The 12,708-nt window shown below is 43.3% G+C and overlaps 1 protein-coding gene across 1 annotated transcript in view; it reads left to right on the top strand.

The window, feature by feature from the left end:
• Positions 1–12,708, top strand: part of Crybg3 (beta-gamma crystallin domain containing 3) — a 108,960-nt gene that overhangs the window by 62,804 nt on the left and 33,448 nt on the right. The window contains exons 12-15 of the mRNA NM_174848.4: positions 1,420–1,546; positions 7,768–7,913; positions 8,014–8,140; positions 8,989–9,021. Coding sequence (NP_777273.3) covers positions 1,420–1,546; positions 7,768–7,913; positions 8,014–8,140; positions 8,989–9,021 — 433 coding nt within the window. The remainder of the gene's footprint in view (positions 1–1,419; positions 1,547–7,767; positions 7,914–8,013; positions 8,141–8,988; positions 9,022–12,708) is intronic.

The following is a 12,708-nucleotide window of genomic DNA, read 5'->3' as shown; positions in this document are numbered from 1 at the left end:
TTGGCTGGTTGGCTTTATATGTGGGTGCTACAATGTGGCCCTTCTTGACCCCTTTTCCATTTTGAGGATTCTGCGGCAAAACTGGTGATCTATAATTTCTTTATGGTCATTATGAAATAGATACTGTGGCCGTCATCCATCTTTTAGGATTAAGGCCTTTGTACTGTTTGTTCTTTTTCTCAGTCAAATATAGCTCAAAACAAGTTCAAACAACTTCCTTAATAAGGAAGCCAGCTTAGACTGCCCTAAGCTTTCTGTGAAATTTACCCTCCATTTTTTAAACTCATTAAAACTTGCCAGTATGTTCGTAGGCTCACTCCACTTACTGTGGCATTGCACTCCCTAGCATTGTATACACATAGAAAAGAAGGCAAAGAGAAGGGAAGGGTGGCTGACAGGGTACAGCTTTGCACTGTGGGAAAGGAGTTCTGGTTTTGTTTGTTTATTTGTTTTATTTTGTTTTGATTTTAATTCACTGCTTCAGAGGAATGAAGAAAGAGTAACAGGCAGCCTTCTTGGGCTTCATGTTTTTCAAGTTTCTGAATCAGAACTTCCCTGAGAAGTTAAAGTGTATCCATTTGGAAGGTCCCACCCTTACTGCTCAGCTCAGGTGAAGGCTATACTTTTTATAGGCAGCACATTTGGTGAGTCACCTGTGCCCACACTGCATTAGGCACCCGTGGGTGTGATCTTTATAAAGGGATAAGATTCACAGAGGAGCCTAAGAGCTGGTAGCACTTTATCTGTCTCCTGATACTGGTAGGCTAGAACTCAGGAAAGCTGTGTCCCTGACAAGTACTCTGCAGTAACACTTCCTGTTTCCATGATGAGCACTGATAAGATGCTGGGATGAAGGTTTCCCACCCATAACTGTTTACAGACGTTTTAGTCCAGGTATGTTTAGTCCAGTCTCCTGGCCTTTCCCAGTTCCTCCTTGGGAAAACCACCTGGTGTTGTGTTTTATCTGCAACTGGGTGAAAAGCTCCTTTGGCTTAAACCCCAAGTAAATGATGAATACAGAGTCGTCCTCCCTTGGTTCCAGAAGGACTTAGTAAGTGTGATTAAAAAGATGTGCTTGCGCCTTCGTGTGGTTTTGAACCTTTTCTCGTTGGCCACGTTTTCTGTTATTTCTGATCGGCAATCCTTCTCTGACCATGGTGAGATAGGGTGCAAGTCATGCCACAAACACAGCTTGCTCTGCTGCGATTCTGCAAGTGACCTTTTGTTGGGAAAAGCATCCAAACTCTAAAAGCCATCGAGCCCTGAGATGCACGCCATTTGCCCAGCTTTGTGCAGGGAAACAAATAAGGTCGTTTTAAAACTACGAGATGAACAGCTTTGTCCTTTATCATGCTTTTTTCTCTTTTGCTCTCTTAACTAGTTTACTACGTGGCTCAACTGAGTATCCTGTCTTTTTAGGTGGGTTGCCTATGAAAAGGAACATTTCAAAGGCCAGCAATTCCTACTAGAAGAAGGAGACTTTGAAGATAGCAGCGCTTGTGGGGCCTTAAGTGGACCCATCATGTCTTTCCGGTACCTACAAGCTGTGAGTTTGCTTCCTTCACATCAATTCAGATCTGTTTGATCTTTTCATGATAACTGGACATGATTTCTGATAGAGCCGGAGATCATAGCACCTGAGAGCCTCCAACTGACCAGGACTTGCCTATTTTTCTTGCCTGGGCTGGTTACTATAGAGTACTTATTTTTTACTTTATTTTATTTTATTTTATTGGGGGGGGGTACAGAATTTCACATTGTAGCCTTGGCTGGTTTGGAACCCACTTTGTAGACCAGGCTAGCCTAGTATCCCTAGAGATTCTCCTGCCTCTGCCTCCTGTGTGCTGGGATTGCAAGCATGTGTCATCATGCCTGGATTGCTTTTTATTTTTCATCCATCGATCCCACAGTTAGTTTTTGAGCACCTTCTTTATTAGATATAGTGTAAGATGCCCTCCCAATATCCAGGGCAGGCAGTCTGGTGAGGAAGATAGCACACAGATAGATGCCCTGTGTTGTTGGACTGTGACTGTATCCCTAGCACACAGATATATGCCCTGTGTTGTTGGACTGTGACTGTATCCCCCAAACGGTCAGTCGGTCCGTTCTTCCTACTTGGAATATGAAAGACTGCATAGGAAAGATGTTGTCTCAGCTGAGGCTCCCGTAACTCAGGGTTACCCAAGTGAAAAGTTTTCATGATGGACAGAGGGCATGCCATTAAAGGAAAGCAAAGGTGTTGTTATGTACCAAGAGACTGTCCCATGCCAATGGGCGGTCGAGGGGGTAAGCTGGGGGTGCTCTTACTAATGTTGCAATAATCTGGAGACTTTTTAGATTGTCATTTCAGGGGATGTGGGTCTGCTGACATCTAGTGGGTAGAAGCCAAGAAACCCTGCTACATCCCTGAGTTGGGAAGGCCTTCCCCAACACTAAAGCATTATTGGATGAGTCTTGATGATGGCTAGTTGGGAAAAAGCCACTAATGCCGAGTCTGATGACCTCATGACCTGAGTTCAATCCCCGGGACACACGTGGTGGAAGGAGGAAATTAAGATACCCTCTGACCCTTAAGATAGTATAGCAAGTACTGCTAAATCAAGAGAGATTTGATGGAGTCAAGAGTTTATATAGTAAGGTATGGTAGAAAAGGTGGCACACATTAATTTGTGCCGTACACAAGCGTTTAGAGCATGTGTGAAAATGATGATGTAGTTTTTGTGATAAATAAGCCAAGGTGCTCTTTTCTGCTTTGCCTATAAGTTAGATTTTAGGATGAAGTTATAATCCTCATGATAATCTTAGTATTCGTCAAGTATTAATTTATGGCTTTAATAGAGACTTGCGCTAATCTTGAGAAAGGCTCCTGCATGCTCACTGAACATGTTAGGGGTTAGGATGGTTGAGGAGCAAGTACGACTTGTGTAGAACACATGTCATGTTGCCAATTTCCACAGTTCCAAAAGTATGGCCTTAAAGAGCACCTTCAGGACAGAAAACTGGCTCTTTTTCCATTGAAGGCTTATTAGGCGTGTGGTTTTACTGCTAGCTATCCAGGAGGAAAGCTATGATGTGTAGTGTCGGTTCAGATATCCTGGATGCAGTACATGGAACACTCTGGATGTACTAAGGTCAAATAGCGGATATGTCCCTTGGGGAGAATGGGAACTGGGCCATTTAGTGATTGGATGGCTAGCAGTAAATACCCACACATACATATAAAGAGTCTTGACTATATATATATATATATATGTATGTATATATATATGTATATATATGTATGTATATATATATGTATATATATATATACATACATACATGTATGTATGTATATGCATATACATATATATACACACACATACATATATATATTACACACATATATGTATATGTTTTAGACATGGTGTTCGAGTTCCTGTTGAATATTTCTCAGCCAGGCACATAAGTGGGAAGGAGTGATTGTGACCTGGCAGCCTGGCTGAGTTAACAGTGAAAACTCATATGACACACCTTTATCCCACCATAGTCTGGAATGTCTGTGACCTGGGAAAGGGGAGCCATGGCATGCACAGTCTCAGTTAACACTGTCATGTGAAACCCCCATTGCGAGCAGGCAGGAAAGCTGTGTCACGTCGTGTCGGTTCAGATATCCTGGCCGCAGTACGTGGAACTAATGTACTTAGTGGATGTACTAAGGCCAAATAGCGGATATGTCCCTTGGGGAGAATGGGAACCGGGCCCATTTCAGTGCTTGGAAGAGGATGAGGAGAAATGGATTCCCCAGCGCCAAGTGAGTCAGTCAGATAGATACTCAGATGCTGGTAGCTTTTAAGAAAGTGGGACACTGCAAGGAATGGGCTAGGTTCAGCCTCAGCGTCAAGGCGTTTTCATGTCCCCTCCCCCTCAATCACATTTGCTCCGAGTGCATGTTTTCCTGCAGTTTGCTACCAGAGTTTACTGCCTAGATTTACTTTTGCTGTTTGCCATACCTAGCGTCTGTCTTCAGACCTCTGAACCCAGGCGGTGTTGCAGACCACTCTTGCCTTTAAGCTGATAGATACACCAGGCCTTTGTAGGCACCTAGATCACAGTGCCCACCCAGGGGTGTAGCATAAGAGCTCACCGGCTGGATCAGCCAAGAGCATTTACGGAACTTAAAAGTCATCAAAATGCTGAGACTTGTGATTCGTCTTTTTGCTTAAAGCAGCTCTCAGGTTGTTTTTTTTTTCCTCACAGGGTGGACTATACTTGTGGCTGTACTAAATTAAATAATTCAAGTGCTTAAAAATATATAAACTAGAGTATAGTTTTTTTTTTTTTTTTTTTTTGGTTTTTCGAAACAGGGTTTCTCTGTGTAGCCCTGGCTATCCTGGAGCGCACTTTGTAGACCAGGCTGGTCTCAAACTCAGAAATCCGCCCGCCTCCGCCTCACAAGTGCTGGGATTAAAGGCGTGCTTATAGCCTTTAAAGTTGTGATGGTTTGTATATGTGTGGCCCAGGGAGTGGCACTATTAAGAGGTGAGGCCTTGTAGGAGAAAGCATGTCACTGTGGCCGTGGGGTTTAATACCTTCATCCTAGCTGCCTGGAAGTGAGTCTTCTTATAGCAGCAGCCCTCAAATGAAGATATAGACCTTTCAGCTCCGCCTGCATCATGCCTGCCTGGATGCTGCCAATTCTCCTTCGTTGATGATAATGGACTGGACTTCTGAACCTTTAAGCCAGCCCCAATTGAATGTTGTCCTTATAAGAGGTGCCTTGGTCATGGTGTCTGTTCACAGCAGTAAAACCCTAACTAAGACAAAAGTCATTCTACCTGTTCATCCTCCTTGAGCTGAAAACCTATCCTTGCCCATGGAATACTCAGTGACTTAAATCGGGGATGTAGCCACCTAGAATTCATAGGCAGACTCTAGACATGGCTGCAAGTGTCTGGGTGACAATGTAGAGAACCCTGGGTATGGGAGTGTATTTCTGTGGTCCTGGGTGTTCTCAGCACTTGCACTCTGTAGTGTGATTCCTGTGACAGGAGGCCCCTCCTCTCCTTAGCTCCAAGCCTAGCTGTCACATGTGGCCCAGGGAGGCTCCAGAGGATCCCCTCAGTTTACACTCCTTGCCGCTGTGCAAGTCCTTACTCAACACGAGTGTTTCTGAAGGAAAGGGTGGATACACGACACAGGAGCAAACACCAGTATCTTTGTATGTCCTCCTCCAGTGAAGCACTAAGAAGATCTAAGGAACATCTCAGCACAGCCATGCTTTTCAGCCCTGAGATGCCAGCAGGGAGGAAAGAACAGGTACCCTAGGGTCAGAGGAACTGGAGACAGGGAGCTTGCTTTCTCCCTGAGCCTTTCCATTGAGGTTAGGCCTGGTTCTGCTGGTCACTGTTGATCCTGGCTTCTGATGAGTATCAGGCTGTGCCCTGTCCAGCCACCATTGGATCCTCATGGTTGCTGTAAGCTGGTCCCTGTGGTTTCAGCGTGGAGGAAAAGAGGCGTGCCTGTGTCTGTGCTCCTCCTTCCGGGGGAGGTTCCTGTTGTCAGTGAACTTTGTTAAGTCACTCAGGATAAACATTACACCCTCCTTGGGAAGATTATCTGGGGACTTGAGAGGTGATCACAGGTTACATATGGCAGTGTGTGTGTGTAAAACCAGAGATTAAAAGAAACAAGAAATGTGTTTTAGGAATGAAGTTTTATTTTAGTAAGATCTGGGGTGGTGCCTGATCCACAATGAACCTGTTCAGTTTACTTTTTAATTTTTAAATGCAGCTCATGAAAGCAATGTACCAAAAGTGTGCATTCTCTTGAATTACAAAGGGTTCCTTTGGAGATAGAATTAAAAACTCGATTATGGATTAAAAATTATTTTTGTGGTAAAAATTTTAGGCAAAAGACTGTTGTCTTTTACCCTGAGATTTGACAGATCATTTGACTTTTCTCTGTCAGCAATTTTTAAGTCCTTGAAAGCGTTGGGGGAGGGGGAGGGGAGGGGGAGGGGAGGGGAGGGGGAGGACATAATGTCAGGAACCTTTAATCCCAGCACTGAGGAGGCAGAGAGGCAGGCAGATCTCTGAGTTCCAGGCCAGCCTAGGCTACAAAGTAAGAAAGTTTTGACAAGTTGTCCAGTGCAAAATGATTAATGAACGTTTTCCCCTACTGACTAGCTACATTGTTCTTCTGTGTTGAACTGTATTTGACTTGTCCATAAGAAACAGTGTTCTCCCACAAGTCTTATATTTATAGATCCTATGTTTATAAATTAAGAAGGTAAGAAGTTTAGTATTGTGGGGTATAGAGAAATTGATAGCATTTTCTGTACTTACAGTGAACTAATAGAATGACATTTGCACTTAGGTAAGCAGATGGGTTTCTGTATGGGCATGTTGGTTTGTGTATGTTCCTGTGTATATAGGTCAGAGGTTGACGGTCAACACATACCTTCCGTTTAAACTTTCCACTTGATTGTTGAAGCCAGGGTCTCCCACTGAACCTGGACGGCACTGATTTGGCCAGAAAGCCCTAGGGAACAGCCTGGGACTACAGGTGTGCTCCACTGTGCCCAGCTATTTTTTTATTCCTCTGTTATTTAGAAGTTTATACATGTATACAATGAAAGGGGAGCTTAACTACTTCCAGCTGCCCTTATCTCCCCGTCATGTACCCCAAGCCTCGTGTTCATGCCCTTTTCAAATAAAAACTTTGAAAACCCTTTAAGTCCAGTTAAGTGCTGTCTCTGTGTGTGGCTGCATGGCTGGCCAGGGCTGTCCTTTCTTTCCCATGCTCCTCCCCTAGTCGTGTGACCTCCACTCCACTCCTTCCCCAGGTGAGTGTGGGACAGCAGGGGCATTGCGTCATGCAGCAGCTGGACCTCCTCACCTGAGGAAATGGGGTGGAGGTCACAGGGCTAGTCATTATAGAAAGGAGAGGACCGGAATTTAACCAACAAACACCACATTATACAGATGCATAAAGATGTTCATAAGGAAATTATACACAGATTATATATAAGTATATATCTATACATAAAATCAAGAGTACTTACCATTGGATAAAGAGAAATGGAAAATTTTGTTCAATGTTTTTTCTTTTTTTTTCAATTTTGATAACAAGTTATATTTTATTATATATTATTCAAGTCTCTTCCTGGAGGGCTATGGCACAAAATTGCATCTAGTCATTTTAAAATTCCTTAATTTACTGATGAAATTGGGAATTTATGTGTTTGGTTTTAATGTTGCTCATGTGATTAGCTTATGTCTTTAGTTCCCTTTGTGTCCATGTTTAAAGTTTTTTATAAGATCATAACTATATCAACTCTAAAAGCAATTTTCCTGACCTCATTTTGATTTTTGAACAAGTAGCTGCTTTTTTTTAAATTTGTTTTTAAGCTTAGTTGTATTTAAGGCTCATAAGCAGTACCCCCTGTTGCTCACATACATTATGTTTTCACTTGGCTTTGTGTAGATTTTGCTCAAGTGAGAGTTTGAGTATTTCCTCTAATTAGTGATACACATGATGCATCTAATCCTATCAGTTTACCTAAAACTGTTAGCTAATTTCCTTTTATTTGACATGTGTTATTTTCAGATTAGAGCAGATCCAGGCTTCATGTTTTCCTCTAGACTATATAGGAATAGCGATGACAACATCGTATTTCATGCCATTTAAAACTCTTCCTGGAGTCATCAGTGTGAACGTTTTCCTGACAGCATGTGGGACTGGGTTGGCGTATGCTTCCTTAAACAGACCCCTTTCCCTCCTTTTTAGAATTTTATAGAATCTTCGATCACACTGTTTGAATCATCTCACCTGGAAAGTGGGAAGTTTATTGACATCACGAATCAGGAAATTTCTGACTTAGAAGAAATCGGCTTTGGCAGCGAGACAAGATCCATTCACGTGAAGAGTGGAGTGTAAGTAGCCCCCTATCAGAAGAGCCTAGGGACCCTGGGCGGGGCGTGCTCAAAGCTGTTAGCGGCTCAATTCTACACTCCGCTCTTCTCTCCCTCCTAGGTGGGTTGCCTACCACCAGAAGTTCTTCTGCGGCGATCAGTACATTTTAGAGAAAGGAAAATATAAATGCTTTTTTGATTGGGGAGGATCAAGTAATACAATCTTGTCTATCCGACCAATCCAATTGGTAAGTGAAGCGCGGGGCAGGCGGATGCCCGAAGCGCAGGAAGGATACAGTTGGCCGTTTACAACAGTGGTTCTTAACCTTTCTAGCACCGCAGCCCTCGAAAACAGCGCCTCATGTTGTGGTGGCCCCCAGCCATAAGATTATTTTGTTGCTAATCCATCATTACTGTGCTTTTGCTAGTTATGAGTCATAAGGTACACGTCTGAGTTTTCCGGTGGTCTCAGTTGACCCTCGGGCAAGGGTCGTTCGTTCAGTGTTGCTTGGTGCTCCTGATGAATCAGTCAGCTGCTGCTGAGTCACTCTCGGGACATCCAAGATGAGTACGACCCTGGTGACTCTTGCTCATTCGTGGGAGAGAGATGATTCGTGGGCAGTTGTAGTGTGGTCAGCAGGAAGTGTGAGGTCATGCTGGAAGAGGCGGAGGAGGACGCTCTGTCTCTTGGGGTCAAGACCTTCCCCAAGGAAATAATGCCCTCCCTACCTTACGGGAGTTCCCGGTCCTAGAGAGAGTACTGAAGCATCAAGTGCTGTGGCCGTGTGGTAATGAGAATCACCGCAGAGTTGGCCTGGATCCCTGTGCCTTAGTGTCGGAAATTTGAGGCCCTTTCTAAAATGTACCCAGGAGCTCTTTGCTCCTAGCTGCAGTAGCACTCAAAATAAACTAGCCCCGAATCCTAAAATCATTCCAAGGAATTTCTATAGGCTATTTGGAACAGAGGCAGGTGAGGGAATTCAGGAAATGATGAGACCATGGAAATCTTTTTCAAAGTGTATTTTCAAAATACTCTGAAGTCAGCTAAGATGATGTGATGCCAATTCCTTTAAAAATATTTTAATATGTCTTTCAGGAACCACTCGGGATAAATGAGCCTACACACTTGGTATGTTTCAAAATATTCTTAGTTTATCATTTTTGGAGTTTTTACCAAAAGCACTTAGACTTTCTCAAAATTCTCTCTTTCCCTGAGATTAGTTTTGTTTCTTTGTCACAAAGCAAGTTCCTCATGTCCTCGGTGACAGTGGGGCGAGGGGTGTCGGTTTTTGCTAGTTGGAATGGCTGGATGTGTCACAGCATCCTTCCTTTCCTCCTGACAGAGCTGTTGCTCTGCCCACAGTGGGGCCCTTGGAACCTCTGCCTCTCTGTTTTTGCGATTTCCTGTTCTGTCCTGTTGCCATCTTGCTGAGCCCCACCGACCCCCGTGTCCTCAGAGGGGCTGGCCTGCGGTGCTTATTATAGACACAGGCTGAGAATTAACTACATTAATTTATTTCTTTTCTGGGGAGGGAGGAGTGTGCTTATGAGCGGCAGACTTGTAGGAGAAGGTTCACTCCTGCCGTGTGGGTTCTGGTGTTCAAACTCAGGCCATCAGGATTGGCCACAAGCACCTTTTCCCACTGAGCCTTTCATTGTGCTGTTCACAGGGATTTCTGAGACTTGCATCATTTTTTAAAGCTCTTAAATGCACTCACTTTCCCATCTCCCTCTCCCCCTCCTCCCCCTTCTTCTCTCTGTCTCTCTCTCTCTCTCTCTCTCTCTCTCTCCTGTGTGTTTCTTGTCTGAGTAAAGAGACAGTTACATTTTAGGGCTCAAGTCAGAGAGGGACTTTTTTTTTTTTTTTTGCTGTGTTTTATGTTAATTATCTCAAGAGAAACTTCAAGCCACCCGGGAGGGGGAAATCTAGAAAATGTGTATACGCTGTGAGAGTTATAAACATACACTTGCTGGTGGTTTGATAGGTATGAAAAACTATATCTAACTGTAAATCCTAATAGAAAACCAGCATTCATGGAGGAGAGTGCTCTTCTGCTGAGACTGCAAACCACTCACTAAGTCTGATACCAACTCAAGATTCACATAGCAGAGTAGCGATCCCCATCCTCAGAGGTGACATGTCACTTTATTTCTACTTTCCCCCCAAACAAAGCAAACAGTGAGCAGACTATGGATTATTGTCACCATCTCTCTGACTTAGTAGGTGCCTGATGTCATAACCATTACTAGATTAACTATTATGAAATGTAATTTCTTCTCAGGGAGAGTTAGAGTGAATCAGTATTCTGTATGAATTCTAATCTACTCTACCCTTTGACCTAGCCAGCCACCTTGGATTCCTGGGGACCTTTCTCATTTCTTTTTACAAAAGTAATTGCTTAGAATATTCTTGAAACACTGAACTATTATTTTACTTTACACAAAATTGTATCTGTGAAAAAGAAACGAGGCAATTTCTTGTGCCGCAAAACTTAGCTTTATTAAGCTTTGAATGACTGGAGGGTTTATAATAACTATGTTTGCTGTTGACATATAGGCCAGTGGTTCTCAACCTGTACACTCTGACCCCTTTGGGGGAGGGGGTCACATGTCAGATATCCTGCATATTTATGGTTTATAACAGTAGCAAGATTATAGGTATGAAGTAGCAATGAAATTATTTTATGGTTGGGGGTCCCCGCAACATGAGAAACTCTATTGAAATGTTCCTAGCACGAGAAAGGCTGAGAAGCGGTGATATACGAGGATTCTTAAACAGTCAAAACCCAGGAAGAACTATTTAAACAAATAAGATTTTGCCTAGGTAACCAGCAAGATTAGATTTTTAGGGTGTGTTTAATTGAAGTGAGCGATTTATGTAGAATCTAATTGAAGACTAGAAACCAACAGATTTTTGTTTGTGTATTGTTTATGAGGATGGTCCACATGGTTGTGTGACGTGCTAGAGAGGAGAACTTCTCTTTATAAGTTATTTTAGTGTAAAAGTAAATAAAATGATTTCAGGAGTCCTGGCTGATCCTGTGAAATAAATTGAGCAGCCCATCTGTGTTTGGTCAGTAATTAACTTACTGGATTTTTATTTTGTCGAGTTAGATTCTATTATATTTTCTTAGTGTGTATCGTAAATGAAAATTACACAGTGAGATGTATTTCTGCAAAGTCTTAGTCATAAAGTGTTGACAACTTCTGCCTCAAGGGGGCGGTTAGAATGGAGACATGTGGCAGTGGTGTGAGGAGATGGCCTTCTCCTCCCTGGCAGAATATGTTTTCCCTTTGTCTTCTCCCCTCGTTCCCTCCTTTCTTCTCTCCGTTTCTTCTTTCATCTCCCTACTTTCTTGCTTCTGTGTACTTCCATGGAGGAGACTGGTAAGCACAGACGAGTTCCCACATGGCCCATGGCAATGCATATAGTTTGAAGATAACTCATATCTTGTCCTCTGGTTTGCTTAGTTTCTAAGCAACACATCGACCTGTTTTGTACATCTATTGTCCAAGAAAGTCTAAAGGAAAATACTATAGTGATTTGTATCTCCAACCTTAATTTGTCAAAACCACTATCAGTTAATTTTATGAAGAATGGAAACTACAGCTTAACGGTTTGCAGCTGCTGTGCCTAGAACTGGCTTCTGATATCCCGAGGGCGCTCTTCATGGGTGGGCTGGTTCAGGCCATTCTCAGAGCATCGTTGTGAGAGCTGTTCTGTTCCCATGCACTGATGGGGTCACCAGAATGAGGGGGTTGTTTTGTAGCTTTGGTCTAATTTGACTTAACCATGTACTTTCTCATTTACAGGTAAGAAAGAAATAAACTCAAAATATATATTGAACCCAGTTTCCATATGTTTGCACAAAAATAGTTTATCAAAGTACTATGTGTGAATTTAAATTTTTCTATGTATGAAAATAGACTCAGACCTGAAAGGGGCCTCCCACTGAATTATCTGAGCTGTACTACACCTGCCTGACTGCTGTCTGGAATTTGACATTTCCCGACTTCGTGGTGAAATGTTTAAGTGCGTGCGTGCGTGCGTGCGTGCGTGCATGCGTGCGTGTGTGCGTGTGTGTGTGTGTGTGTGTGTGTGTGTATGTGTGTGTGTGTGTGTTTGGGTGGTTTGCTGAGATCGATCTCCTGCATGCTGAGCAAAGTCTACATGGATAGTAGTATCTCAAGCCTGAATGAGACACGAACATTAAACCCAACGATACATGAAAAATACACCCTACCAACCAGAAGCACATGTTCTGAGTAAAACATCTGTGAGATCCACTTTCAAGTAGTGTTTCTGGTTTGTTCTGTGAATTTTGATAGTGTTTGCAAGCTGTAGAAAATTTGTAGTTTTAGAAGTTTGTGCTTCATGTTCATTGTGAAGCCTACATCTTGTTTGGGACTCTTCTCTCGACTGAAATGTAGTGGATCTTCTCCTTAAAACAGGGAGTTCCTTGGTGCCTGATGCTCCCAGTACCGTGTGCTTTTGCAACAGGAAGCCACCTGTGACAGCCACCTCTGTGGGCCAGGGGAGTGCCAGGGTTCTTACTGCCCAGATTTTGGCAGCTCTTTGGTATCAGAGTGAACAAAGAATGAAGCTGTTAAGAACCAGATGCCACCAGAGGATGAGGGTGATGGCGAGCAGCCTCTGCTCAGGGAGCCTTGTTTCTGATGGCTGCATTGGCAGGACTCCTGTGTGCAGGTCATTTATTACAGTGCACTCCTTGCTACCATGCAAACATGTCTGTGCGGCAGCGTGGGCCTGGGGCCAGGCCTGTTAGAGTCTCCCGAGGATGGTGAGATATTCGTA

The sequence above is a fragment of the Mus musculus genome, chromosome 16 (genome assembly GCF_000001635.26).
Source record: "Mus musculus strain C57BL/6J chromosome 16, GRCm38.p6 C57BL/6J".
In the NCBI taxonomy this organism is placed as follows: domain Eukaryota; kingdom Metazoa; phylum Chordata; class Mammalia; order Rodentia; family Muridae; genus Mus; species Mus musculus.
The sequence above is the reverse complement of the archived record's forward strand: the minus strand, read 5'-3'. Positions and strand labels throughout refer to the sequence as shown.